Source organism: Macrosteles quadrilineatus, unplaced genomic scaffold, assembly GCF_028750875.1.
Source record: "Macrosteles quadrilineatus isolate MER2022 unplaced genomic scaffold, UCM_ALF_1.0 Scaffold_2__2_contigs__length_208266976, whole genome shotgun sequence".
Classification (NCBI taxonomy): domain Eukaryota; kingdom Metazoa; phylum Arthropoda; class Insecta; order Hemiptera; family Cicadellidae; genus Macrosteles; species Macrosteles quadrilineatus.
In genome coordinates, this window is record NW_026542595.1 from 66,814,490 (window position 1) to 66,828,557 (window position 14,068).

Genomic DNA, 14,068 nt, shown 5'->3' on the forward strand with positions numbered 1-14,068 from the left:
CGTTATAAGAAGAATTAATTAATTACCATGCTTTAACTGTACTATAATGATAAACATATTTTATTTTATTTTAATACTTTTCCAATTACTTCATTACATTTTAAAACAAAAAAAATTTAAGCATTATAAGCTGTTGTATAAACATGAATGATAAAACATATTTAGCTAGTATATATAATCCAAATTAAATGCATGCGACTTAAAAAATGGCTAAAACAGGGATAAAACCCATTAATTAAGATTAAACATCTCATATTTAATCAAACATCAATAATCAAACAAATTAAAAATTTATTTCAACATTGTTTAAACTTGTTTTTTGAACTACACAAACTATTGTCTTATAGTTTTGTAAACAATTTAAATATTGTAAAAAATTGATTTTAAAATTATTGAAACTTGTTTTTTTAAGAACTAGGCCTACACAAACAATTGTTAAATACTTTTGTAAACAATTTAAATATTGTTTGGAAAATTGTTTTAAAATTCTTTATAACAAAACTAAGAATAAAACAATTTTAAAATTGTTTTAAAATAGTTACAACTTGTATTAAAACTTACTTTGTATACTGCATAAAACTGATTGTTAAACAATTTAAAGATAATTTCAATCTTATATTAAAATTGTTGTAATGTGAAGTTTAAATCTAAATGTATTTAAATGGTTGTAAAACAATTATTGTAATACAACTTTTGAAATTTTTTTAACAATTTGTATGGTCATTGGGGATCAGCAATCGACGATCTGCCAATCTTGTTATGGGGCATCCTTTCCTCCCATCAGGTTTTGGTGAGACAACATTTTCCTTAGACATATCTTGAATAATCCTATCATTGGTTTTGTTATAGCACAAGGTTGTAAAAAAAATGTTACCATTTTTTTGAGACGTTTTTGTTATGATTAATTTCCATAAGTAGGTACATCTTCATTAAGATCATCAGATTGACCTGTTAAAATCTCAATTTTATTTATCAAGCCTACATTATCTGAACTAGAAACCCCTTCACTCAAGTCATAATTTATTTCTTCAGATTGGCCTGTAAAAACTTAACTTTAACATTATTGGCAGAATAAATGACCTCTTCTAAAGAAAGGCCCATCATATAAAAGGCCTACAAGATACTCTGTTAAAATTTTGCCGTCAAAAATGATACTATTATCAATATCACCAAGTGGAATGTCAATATAAAGGAAATTAAATTCATTATATGATAATAATAGGTCGCCTCAATTCAAAGAGACAAAAGCTTTGATTCCAACAACACGGCACTTATATAGGAATACTCGGCCAATAATGGGGATGATGCTAAACTAAATTGCCGTAGCTGATGGATTACTAAAGCATTTTGTGGTAACATATCATTCCTAAGGGAAATCGTTGTATTTGTTGTTGGATACAACTTAAATACCCTAGTAAATGTAAGTTACAACAACTGCGCTTAGTAAAACACTCCTAAACTGCAGATACGGCAAAGAAAATAAGCATTTTATAAATAAATACAACAACATAGCATTCAAGGCTATTTATATGATCCTAAGTATGTGTAGAATCACATGGAAATCATATCTCATTTTCCCCAAAAATGTCAGTTACCACAACTGTGCTTAGCAGGGCAGTGTAGTATACTGGTTGCACCCATTTTCTAACCAGGCAGCGAATTACGATGACCTGGACATATGAATGAGGCCCTCTAACTATTTCATGCTTAGGGTCAAAGCATATATCACTGCTTACTTTCATTTCATCAAAACATATCATTACATTTGTCTCAAAACTCTTGAGGAGCCCCCTTTGTGCCTTTAAAACGTCCATGCTTAAATGAATTATACCGGGAGGTACAGAAAACTGTCCAAGACGTCGTTTAATGGTGGGCTCGCTTGGAAGTGGAAACTTCAGAGCCTTGGAAGTGGAAACTTCAGAGTATCTCGAACAAACCCGAGGGCTTTGTAAGATATGCAGCGCAACGTTACTGCATTAGCAATACCTTTGGATGACCAGTTTGAGCTTCGTCCTGTCATTAGTGATTCTAATTGGCATGGTGAGAATCTATCTTGTAAGGTTTGGGTTGTCTTTTGTAAAAAACATAATTCATTTTGAGCTTCGTTTAACTTTTCTTCCAGAAATTTTATTCTTGCTTTTAAAACTGCATTCTCCTGTTCAAGCAATACAATCCTCGACCTATCGTATGTGTCGTCATTATTGTGATAGTCAAATGAATCTGTGAGTTCATGCAGAGTCAGTTCGTCAAATCCTGCCTCTGTCATATTCAAATGAGGGACTGAGTCTTTCTTTAATTTTCTTCTTGTAGTATAATGTGTAGGCCCAAGTAGTTCTGACCTAAGATCCAACTCGAAGTCATCTTCATTGAAGTGTTCTGAACACACTCTCAGAGAGACATCATCTTGGATGTGCTGCTCGTCATATCCACAGGCTGTCAACCACTGGGACTTCAGTTCCAATTCCCTGGGAAACCTGTGAAAACTAATTATTCCAGTACCCTTATTCCCCTCATAATTCGAACAACTCAGAACGGCACAATACACCATTGCAAACTATAACAGCAATTAAACATAAAGCAACTTTATAATAGAATAGATCAAACGGAAAAACAATAAAAAATAAGTATAAAATAATATTTACAAATAAAAAACGCTAATATTTGCAAATCTCACTTCAACGCTTTTTACATCGTAAAAGAAATTGCAGGATTGATGTTTTATTGTAAAATTATCGGATTTAAAATGCATATCGTGTATAGGCCTATGATTTAATAAAAACATATTTGGTCACACAACATTTGTTTACAAGATTATTTTTCACATTAAAACTGCAAGAAACTTTGTCTTTATATGTGTAAACTAGCTGATCTGAATTGGTCACTACACGGTTTTAACTGACTACTGAATTCCCGTACGTAGGACGGGCTAACACCTCGTTATTCTTTAACATTAATTATACATCTATAAAAAAGTTAAGATGTACTTTTTTGGTGACGTCGTCTTTGATTGGGAATCCCCCTAAGCAGACGAAGCAAGTAGTTGTTCTGAGCTGCCCAATCTGAGTTATGAATTTCTTCAAAAAGCTTCAATATATGGTAATCTAAAACCTGAGAGCATATTCTTGCACTTGCACTGTTCCTGAAATAGTTTCTAAAATGGTTAAAATTGAGTTGTTTAACAATTTTTTCCATACTGGGTTGCAAGTTGACTATTAACTCAACGTTCCAAATTTACCTTTACACACTCAGGATCTTTTGCTGGGTTTTCTTTTACTTTTACTTCATTACAATTTTGTACTATCGGCCACTTTCACGGAGTTTTTTTTTTGTTTTATTTTAAATTATACTTTTGATTCATCATAATTAACAGGAAAAGCTTTCATTATAGTTGGTTCCATCTTGAAGGATGACGGTAAACTGTCAACGCGAAGATTAACACAATAGTACAAAGTCTTCTAGGATAGAATTTCGCTATTTCCTCATGAATTTAGGATATTGTTGATAGCAAAAGTACTGGTCTTTAATTATGGCTACAGAGGGGCGCATTAACAGACTGGTTCTCCACAATATTGATTAAATACGGACTAAACAAATTGCTAATTTCAAGAGGATATGTAGCTATTTTGTTTCAATTTAATATTTTATCCTTGGAATAAACTGTATCCTGCAATGTTTCTGAGTTGATAATATCCCAAGTAGATTTAATTCCATTTTAAGAATTCTTAATCTTGCTTTCATAAGTTAGTTAATTTTTATTACATCAATACATTTTCCTATAGATTTAGTTTTTTATCTGCATAATACTACCAAATTTAAGCCATTACTAACACGAGAAGATATTTATTAATCTTAATAAGTTTTTTTCCTTTTCATTAACTTGTTATTTATCCCAGTTTTCCTTGTAGTTCTTAAATTGATTCTTCTTATGGAAATAATAAATCATAGAAAAAAAGATTTATGCAAATAAATCTAGTTTTTTTTTATCGACAAGAGTAAAAACACCAGTCTGCCAATTTTCAGGTTCAACGAATTTGTTGAAAAATTTGTAATTTTCTCTACTACATTGTCTTCTAAACAGATAATCATGAATATAATTTTTTTGTGACTTTATAAATTTGAGACTTGGCCGTCATAATGTGACAGAATTGTAAATACATCCTTAATCTAATCTTCTTTTAATTTAGTAAAAAAATAATATGTTGCTGAATTATATCTAATTAAAACTCGAGTAATGTAATATTTCATTTCATTAATCCATTATTTAGTATTAAATTTCTTAAAATATGTTAACTTTTTTGTTCATACACTTTTGTTATTAATCACTCCTCAGAAAGGCTGGCCTGGTATTCATTTTCATAATTTATACAATTTCATTAATCTGTTCAATTAATCATTAATAATATTCATTCCATAGCCCATATATTCTGTTACAAAGCCCACAACTTTGTTATTTATTAAATATGTAAGAGAATTGCAATACATCAAAATTTCTTATAATATAATTTCAAAATTAGTCCTTAAGAAAAAATTCAAAATTCAAGAAGCAGTGAAACAGTGATCCATGTGTTCAACAATGAACATTGAGATTGAAAATAAGGGAAGCCATAGTTGAAAGTTGAAACTGTTAAAAGAAGGAGTCCAGATTTAAGAAAAACCAGTTTATATTCAAGTTATATTACAGTCAACCTCAAGAGGACTAACTCCAACATAATTTTTCAAAATTAAGAATAAACTTTTCTTTTAAACTCTCTTAAATTCAGTGCACATTGGACTTATCTTTTGGACAACCTCAAAATTAGATTTTTCATTGTTGGGATGTTGTAAGTTTAACACATTATTTATTTGGACACTATTTATTTTATTAATTCTTAGCATTCAAGCCAGCACGACACCCTACCCTGAGATAAAGCACATCTAAATTATATACTATTGTAAATTTGAACCTTTATTTCAAACTTATCTTCTTTTTTATTTTATTTTCAGGGCACACTCCATTGTCAGTCCTTTCATTATAACGCAATATGTGGCCTTTTATATTTCATTGCATGTTTGTTCATTTTTTCCAATAAAATACCTTTTGTAATTCGTATATCTTTGTTATTAACTTTAAACCATCATAGAATAGGCCTAATCTAAAATGAATGTTGTGAGGAGAGTTTACAGTAAAAAGATTTACATCATATTTTATATCACACTCCCCTAAATTAATTACAAACATAGTATCACAATCCTCAAACAAACTATACACATTATAAAATATAGCAATAGTATGAAATAACCTCAATAGTTATTTCTTATTGCCGCGGTAAGTAATTATCATTCTGAAAACAAGGTAAATAGAATTATATTTATGCAGTAAAAAAGTTTTCCTTTAAAATGTCGTATCATTAAAGGATGTAAGTTGGTCTGGTAAGGGTCTCCCCAAAGACCTTCCTTAACCCCAATTTACTATCAAATAGTTCCAAGTATAGACTGCTTAGTGTCAAATGTCCCTGAGGGTTCAAAATGTACAAACACTGGAAGCAGGTTTTTTAACTTAACGGAATTTGCATCGTAAAAAGTATAATCTTCACTTATGCATTGTGGATCCTAATATTTATTATTTCTCTAACCATTCAGTACTCCAATTTTTGCACGTTACACTCTCAACAGTACCTTAGCCATATTTTAATTGCTTTAATAGTTTTTTAAAGTTACATTGAAATAGTTGAATTGTTTTATCCTGCCACCTCATAACCTGTATACAAGTCTAGGAAACATTCCAGATACGATGTTGACATTTCTGTTCCTTTGAAGCTTAACGAACGTGTCATTCACAAGCCATTACAACTGCCTTCCTCAAAGTGAATCCCCAGTCCTGATTGAAAGCTTACAGATCGTGTATGAAATTGGAAACCCAAATCACAGCTCTTACGACCTAATGATTTGCAAATGAAAGTTGTATTACCTGTAATGATTTGTGTTGCCTTCTTTGTTGTTATAAATTTCATATTAGTTAGATGTAATTTTTTAAATTGTTATCGGGCACAGTTTTAATGATAATTTTTTTTCTCATAAAGGTTCTCCATCTTACTAACTGTTACTTGTCACATCTTCATTATACAAATAAGTTTTAAAGCCATAAGGTAGTAATGAAAATCATTAACTACCAATAATAACGTTTTAACCACACTACAATGTTTTTAGCCGTTTTACAAACGTTGAGTGGAGCAGGTTATTACGGCCCTCGAACCAAAATCAGCTGTTCGCTTTCTACTGAAAACATTAATGTATATTAAACTAGCTGTACCCGCGGGCTTTGCCCCGTTTTACTTCATAAGTGAGCTCGTTCGCATGGCTCAATCACGTCCTGGTTGAAGTTCGTTCGCTACGCTCACTCACCTTTAGGTTGGAGCTCGTTCGCTGCGCTCACTTGCCTTCAGGTTAGCTCGTTCGCCACGCTAACTCGCCTCCAGGTTGAAGTTCGTTCTCTACGCTCACTCACCTTTTGGTTGCAAATTAGCTGTTGTCATAAAATAAAAGAATAATAGTGCTGCACCCTGTTGGTAATCCTTGTAACTTTAATGCTATTGAACATCATAGAACAGAACCAACATGTTTAATTGAAACAGCTGTTAAGATTCATTAATTCCACTTAAAATATAAATATTCATAAGGTTAACATGGGAAACTCCAGAGCCACTGGGTTTGCATTTGAGTAGGTAAGGTGGTGAAGAATCGCCATATACTATCTACGTTCTCTCCCGTTGTCTACATAATTATAAAAGGAGTTCGAAATTGAATAGAAAATCGTGTCTGCTAGCTTATTCAAACTATTATTTAGTAGCGATGTACGATACACAATAAAATGGAATGTATAAAAAAGAGTAAATATGTAAAGTTAAAAATTCTAGATTGTATGTAACAGCCGTAAGGGAAATTTGTATTTAAGCGGTCCATTTAGGCAACAGAGGGCCCACAAAGCAATGGAGATTCCCAGTAGATTAGTTCTTCCTTTACAAGCACCAATCACCACTCAAATGAAAATTTGGTAGGATATTGGTCTTTGTTTATATCGCCTTTTGAATTTAAATTTCAAAAAACTAAAAACTGAGTTTGGATGTTGTTATCACAATTATAACGCAAAGTTAAACAATCAACGAATAAAATAATGTATGTTTCATTGCATTATTATTGAGCTTAGAGCAGACTTGGAAATTGAGACTTTGACATTTTTTGCTGAAAATTATTCTAAGTATTTATTCTAATCACGGATCGTATCTTTATAAATTCTTTCATTTTTCTACATTTGCACTGTCGATTAATAAGACAGTCTAGAATTTTCAACTATACATATTTACGTCCAGATCCATCCTAGCTTTTATACTGTATAGAGCTTTATACATAAGAAAATATACATATAGCGCATTATAATACCATAAGAAACTTTACGATTTTTTTCTACTTGCTGTAAAACTATCATTACATGAAATCTTTGAATTAATTTTTTTGAGACATGTTATTATATTATAATGAAACCACGATTATTTGAAGACTATTAGACAAACAATATAATAATGCCAGCGACTTGAGAAGGTAAACACATATATCATTGTTAGAAATTGAAATGTCACAAACTACAAATGAGGGCAAAAAAATCGTTTTAGATGACGCATAGTGAAGATTCCTGTTAGTGAATCCACAAGGGAATACTGCTAAATTTGCTAGAACTTCTGTCGATATTGTTTTTTACCAAAGTAGCAATAAGACTCTTAACTGAAAATTGACTTAAACATTTCAGCTACCTATTCACTTTGCTACATCCTTTGATAAAACAAACGATTGCGCATCGATAACAATATAACTCTTGGCGTTCTCAGATTCTGAACCGCACCAACAACATCTTCGAGCTAGTGACAGTGGAGCCAGTACTGGGGGAACGTACTGGCGAACACCGTGTGTGTAAGGGAGACTCTAGAGAGCTTGAGCTTCTCGAGGACGACGGCAGTCCAGACGAGAAGAGTCTCAGGCTTAAAGGTAACTCATTCTCTTTTATAAGCTACTTCTTAAATGCATTTGGACAACAATAAATAACTAATTAAGTTAGGCTTTATGTTGCGTGGTTGAATTCGTGAGAATATGTAACGAGGTCGTTCGAAGATAATACAGCGAATAATATATACTATTATATAAAAATCTAATGGTGTCTGTATTTTTGTTACTAAATAATGTAAAAACTACTGAACTGACTGGGCTTAAATTTTACAAAAATATAGCTACCATACCAAGGATTGTAATAGAACAATTCACACTTCGATGACGGTGGGCCTTGTCCCTTTGGCTTTAAAAGTTCTGAAGTAAGGATTTTAAAAATAAATATTGATTGGTCTCCACGGTACACTCACATGCTTACATTTTGCTATGCCACCCAAATGTAAACAAGCAGAACTGTCAAAGCATAATAATTCACAATTCCACACCGCTCGTTCAAAAATTAAATAGGCATATGATATTCTGTACAACCACGTGACAGGTTTATTTATTCTTATATTATTATGGTTCATTGATTATTGATGATAGGGAATAAGTAAGATTGTACTACTGTAACTGTATCAAACTAGCTTCTAACCCTAATTATTTATTTAAAATTTTGCTAATGTAAAGATTTTATCGACGGATTTTTGTGAAAAAATTGTAAAATTATGATTTTATATTACTTGAATTATTTTAAAAAATATTTATGTTTACAATTTTAATATACTTAACATGTGTTTAGATCAAGGCACAAACCTTAAAAAAAAGAGTTTTTCTTTAACAAAGAGATAATTAATTGTATATTTTGAAACCATAATATTAAATTACTACCCTTAGTTATGATGTTATGTTTTTTTAATCCAGAGGTTGCTGCTACCTGCCTCTATAATTAACTTTTGATACTTCAAGTAGATTTTAAACTCTATTCTAATTGTGAGCAATCCTTCATGTGCGTTTGATCGTCATTACATGTAGGCCTACTGATATTTTAATCTAACTTCTTCATAACTTAACTTCCTTGACAAAAACATTGCTTAAATTTTGTTAAATTTACTAATTGTAAGCTGGTACACAAATATTTCAATTTAAAAACAACAATTAAAAAATTAAGCTGTATATTTACTTGGCTTTGGTGTCTATAAATACTAATGCTAATTGTGTTTGTGTTTGTTTTAATAGTAAGTATGTAAATATGTATAAACCTCTGATCGAGTTGAAGTCCTCTGACGTTGTAAATTACTGGCGTGGGATGCATGTACGATGTCTCACAAACAAGCCTTTGAAGCATTGAATGCAACACTTCAAGATAGCACAAATAGTCAAAATTTAATGGGGGGCTTAGTTGTTTTTTTGCCAGGTGACTTAACAAACCCTACCAGTAGTTATCCAACGTGGGACTCCAGCAGATAAAATTAAAAACTGTTTGAAAAAGTCTCTGCTATGGAGACTTATTGAGCAGTACCGTTTGGCTCAAAACATGAGGGTAAGTCTCCATAACGACCGTGACGACAGCCAATTCTCAAATAATTTGCTCAAGATTGGCGAGGGTAGAATAATTGACCAACATAAGATGTTTTTCTTCCCTGAAAACATTCGTCACATTGTTGCTTCTGGGGAAGAGCTTATATCAAATGTGTTTCTAGACTTACCAAACAATCATTACGATTCTGAATGGTTATCCTGCAGATCTATCTTAGCCCCCAAAATGATGATGTAAACAAGATCAACAGTAAAATTATGAACATTATTCATGTTAAAATCAAACCTTATTTGTCTATTGGTTCAATTATAGAAGAAAAAAGCTCTTCACTACCCTGATGAGTTTCTTAACACCCTGGAACTGCCTGGTGTTCACCCCTACAAGTTTGAATTGCAAGTGGGCATCCCAGTTATACTGGTTACGAACCTAGAGGCCACCTAGGTTGTGTAACGGTACCAGGCTTTTAATTACTTCTTTAAAAGAAAATGTAATGGAAGCTAACTAGTCCTGCAAATGAATGAAAAGAAGAACTCATTCACACGATACCAACTTTAACAGAAAAAAATCCCCTTCAATTTAAAGCCCGTACATTCCCCGTAAAAATTGCCTTATCTATGACGATTAATGAAGCACAAGGACAGACTCCACCGGGTCAGGCCTGTATTCGGAGACACAATGTTTCTCCCATGGGCAATTATACGTTGCTTGCTCACGTGTTTCCAGTATAAAAAACCCATATATTTTCACGAAAGATAACAAAGCTGTAAATATTGTTTATAAGTCTGCATTGTAAATGTATTTTTTTTACGTTAACATAAAAATTGTTTCCACTCCCTTGATTTTACTTATTTATACTGTTTTGTATTTAAGATTGCAATAACCACGATTCAAACATACATCAAACCCTACTCTGCTAGTATACAATAATATAGCGATGTAAATCCAAAACCCTACTTATTGCAGACAAGTACTTTTCCAAGAGTGTTTGCATTGTCATGTATATTTTGAAGGAAACTTTGAACATTAGTGATTGTTTGTGGCGTTTGAATACCAACGCTATAGTATAGAAGTCCTCATGGTTATGGTGTAAGGCTATTTTGCGCTTGAAAATCCACCAGATGTCCGTACGTCGATACTGCGTCGATCGATGAATAATTTGTAGCTTATAAAGCTAATTATGATACTATAGTGTCAGTGTATGATCCAGGAATAGACGTACGACGAGCAGAAAAACATCCTTCAAGTTTTTGGACGACTGATGTAGTCCTCGGAGATCAGATGTCGCACAACTATTGAACAGAGTACAGTGAAGCATTTAACACAGTGTTTACTACGTAAAAGAACCCTCACACCCTCTAGAATCTCGGTTTGGTTTCCAAATTGTTGGATTCTACATGGACAAAAGATAAACAAGGAGTCTGGCAATATAGAGTAAAGCGCAACGATAAACTATTGAATGATCACAGCCCAACTATGGCAAGCGTACATTGGCCGCAAGATTATCGCATCTGAACACGATATTGTGAAATGTGCAAAAAAGAAGAACCCCAAACACAAGATGTTTTAACACTTTTCACAAAGTATGATTAAGTGAAAAAAAAAATCACCAAAGTTATTTAGGTCGTCACGTGATCGCGAAGATCTAGTGGGTTGAAACCTACTGTGGCTTTCAACGTGATATTTCACCGTGCGAAGTTATGCATCTTCTCACGGGTGAGCTTCTGCATCATTTCAATAGGCAATTTGTAAAACTCTACATTTCAACCGATGACTATGTTTAAGTGGCGAATACGACAGCTACGGATACCGACTAGGTTAACCAAGTTCTATTTTGGATCACTATACTATGGGCCACTAATGCGAGAACCAACGACATTATGCGAGTTTGCCACAAAGCACAAGATTAATTGTAGTAAGCTTATAATCTTTAGAAAATAGCGCGTCCTTCAGCGCCATCTAGTAGTTGTTACACCTCTAATTAGTAAATTAAGAAAGTAGTAAATTAAGAGTAAATTAAGAAAATTACGGGGTCATCTACAAGCAACTACAAGCAAAATTTACTAATGCATTTCGCATGGGGAAACATCGGCGTACATCAACGCACGTAACATGGAAAGAATCGTTTACTTCAATAATCAAGAATCAATTTAATTCAAGAATCGAGGGTCAACAAAATATACTGGACAGGCGGTACGCTAACCAGGGAATAACTCGAGCGAATAGCTTGCACTCGTGCAAGGAGTAGCTGCAGCAGGAACGTCGTTTATCATACATCAAATGATAAATACGATTGAATCCAAATACATGGTAGCTCGAGTGCTATTTGGGGCCAACACGCCAACAGGCGTGGCTGCTAATAAACACTGGCAAACAATACACACAGCACTAAGTATAATACAAACAGGTTGTGGTATAGTTTCCAATTGAACAGGCAAGACCGAGTGTCTTATTGCAGAAAGACTTTCATAGTCAAAATCATTATTTGAGATGCGATTTCAATGGTTGGAACTCATTTGCTCTCAGCGATTGACAAACGTATGATTTGGATATACTCGATTTGTATCAAACAACGCTGCTAAAATTAAAGCGTAATACCATGTACCATGTATCATGTGCTAAGTAATATGTAATAAAAGCTAAGAAACACGCCATAGATTAGAACAATCAACAAATGTTGCGGTCCTCTAACAAACCTGCAGTTTTAACAAAATGAAAACATAAGATATTAATATGCTTCCGATGAGGAAGCACAAGGACTACAGTAGTGAATAAAATCTGATAAAATACAACTAAACTTACCTCACATGATTTAATTGTTTAATATGTTTATTGTAATATGTTAATTAGTAAATACTCATCTCTGTTTATATTCCACTATAATGCAATTACTTGTTCATAACAAACCTGCAGTTTTAACAAAATGAAAACATAAGATCTTAATATGCTTCCGATGAGGAAGCACAAGGACTACAGTAGTGAATAAAATCTGATAAAATACAACTAAACTTACCTCACATGATTTAATTGTTTAATATGTTTATTGTCATATGTTAATTAGTAAATACTCATCTCTGTTTATATTCCACTATAATGAAATTACTTGTTCATAGTTCAGTTTTAAGATGAATAAAACCCTTTATTATGTTTGTAATTAATCTGGGGTTTTACTTTCATTACAATCTATTCATCTTATCAATTCAAATGTTAGACTATTCATAATTTCTTTTTCGTTACCTCAAACTTATACCATGGAAAGATTTGTGTAAAACCAGATAGATTTGACACTGGAGCTATTATTCTCAAAACTTTAATGGATACCCAGCTGTTGCTTGATCCTACAGAGGTAGAGGTGCATCTCGAGGCCGCGGCGGGTGGCAATCTAAAGACCCCGACTCGAGCCAATTTCAAAAGTTTTCAAAATTGTGAACCTTCCAACAATCGAACTAAAAGTACGAGAGGAAATCGTCAGCGTCAACGAACACTTTCGTAAAACCCGCGCCCGAGAAGGTGCTTGACTCTGTGCCTAAACCTCAGCACTTGAGCAAGACCTCATCATAAGAAAAGAACGATCCGCTCTACTCTGAGGCCTTCTTTACAGAAGAGTTCGACTTTCATTGCAACTACAGGTAAATCTGCAGCTCTCCCTCAAGGTTGTCAATTAATACTACGCCAAAACATTTATACGTCTCTTAGGTTTATGCAACGGTAGTCTGGGAACTGTAGTTGATATCGTTTATAGACTAAATAGATATACTATGCGTGATTTTCCAATATGTATTATGGTCCGTTTTAATGAATACAAATGAACAATATGTAATGGCTTTCTCCCTGTCTTACTATGTACAGTTGGATTCCGTAAAAATAATGCATGTCGCACAATAAGAAAGTGTTTTCTTCAAATTGCCTAAGTCAGAGTTTGTCCTAGATCTTACATGCGTTGTAGTGTGACAGGTTCGGTCTATTGAAGGCGTATAATTGAACCAGGCTTTGCTCGAGACCGCCTTCTCAAGTCTATCAACAATGATACGGTTTGTGCGACAAAACCTAGAAAACTGCTATGTCAATGTTCCCTTATTCAGCCATAAACTTAAGAATTGTTATTGTATTAATGTTATTCTAAATGTGGATTGTGTAAATAAAAGATCAATTATACTGTTTTAGCATTTCTTTTGTAATTCATTTTAAGTCAAACATAACATATTAAATAAAAAACTACTTATTATGAGGACAGTACATTTAACAAAAGTATTAATGAGCTTGCTCAGTTAAATACTGCAAGCAGCCAACTGCATTGTACATTTAGTTTTCGAAGCAATAACACCTTGCACATATACCCAGTTATGGCCACTGCTGTTGATAGTACTGAATTCAAAGTATTATAGTTGAGTTGCTACATTGTTTTAATAGACTCTTGGTAACAATATGGCCGCTGGTTTGATTTCGAGAAAAGTAAGTAGCTGATGGCTCAAAACAGAACACAGCTGACGTTAACCATTGGAATTTAAAAATGGATCTGGCGAATGGAACAGCTGCTCCTTAGTCAGTAGGAAAAGTACAATACGCATCTCACTACAT

General features: G+C 33.1%; 1 protein-coding gene across 1 annotated transcript in view; it reads left to right on the top strand.

Annotated features, from left to right (window-relative positions):
• LOC128985881 (soluble guanylate cyclase 88E-like) overlaps window positions 1–14,068 on the top strand; it is a 287,954-nt gene that overhangs the window by 165,849 nt on the left and 108,037 nt on the right. Inside the window, exon 7 of the mRNA XM_054405845.1 lies at window positions 7,860–8,016. Within this exon, the coding sequence (XP_054261820.1) occupies window positions 7,860–8,016 (157 nt within the window). The remainder of the gene's footprint in view (window positions 1–7,859; window positions 8,017–14,068) is intronic.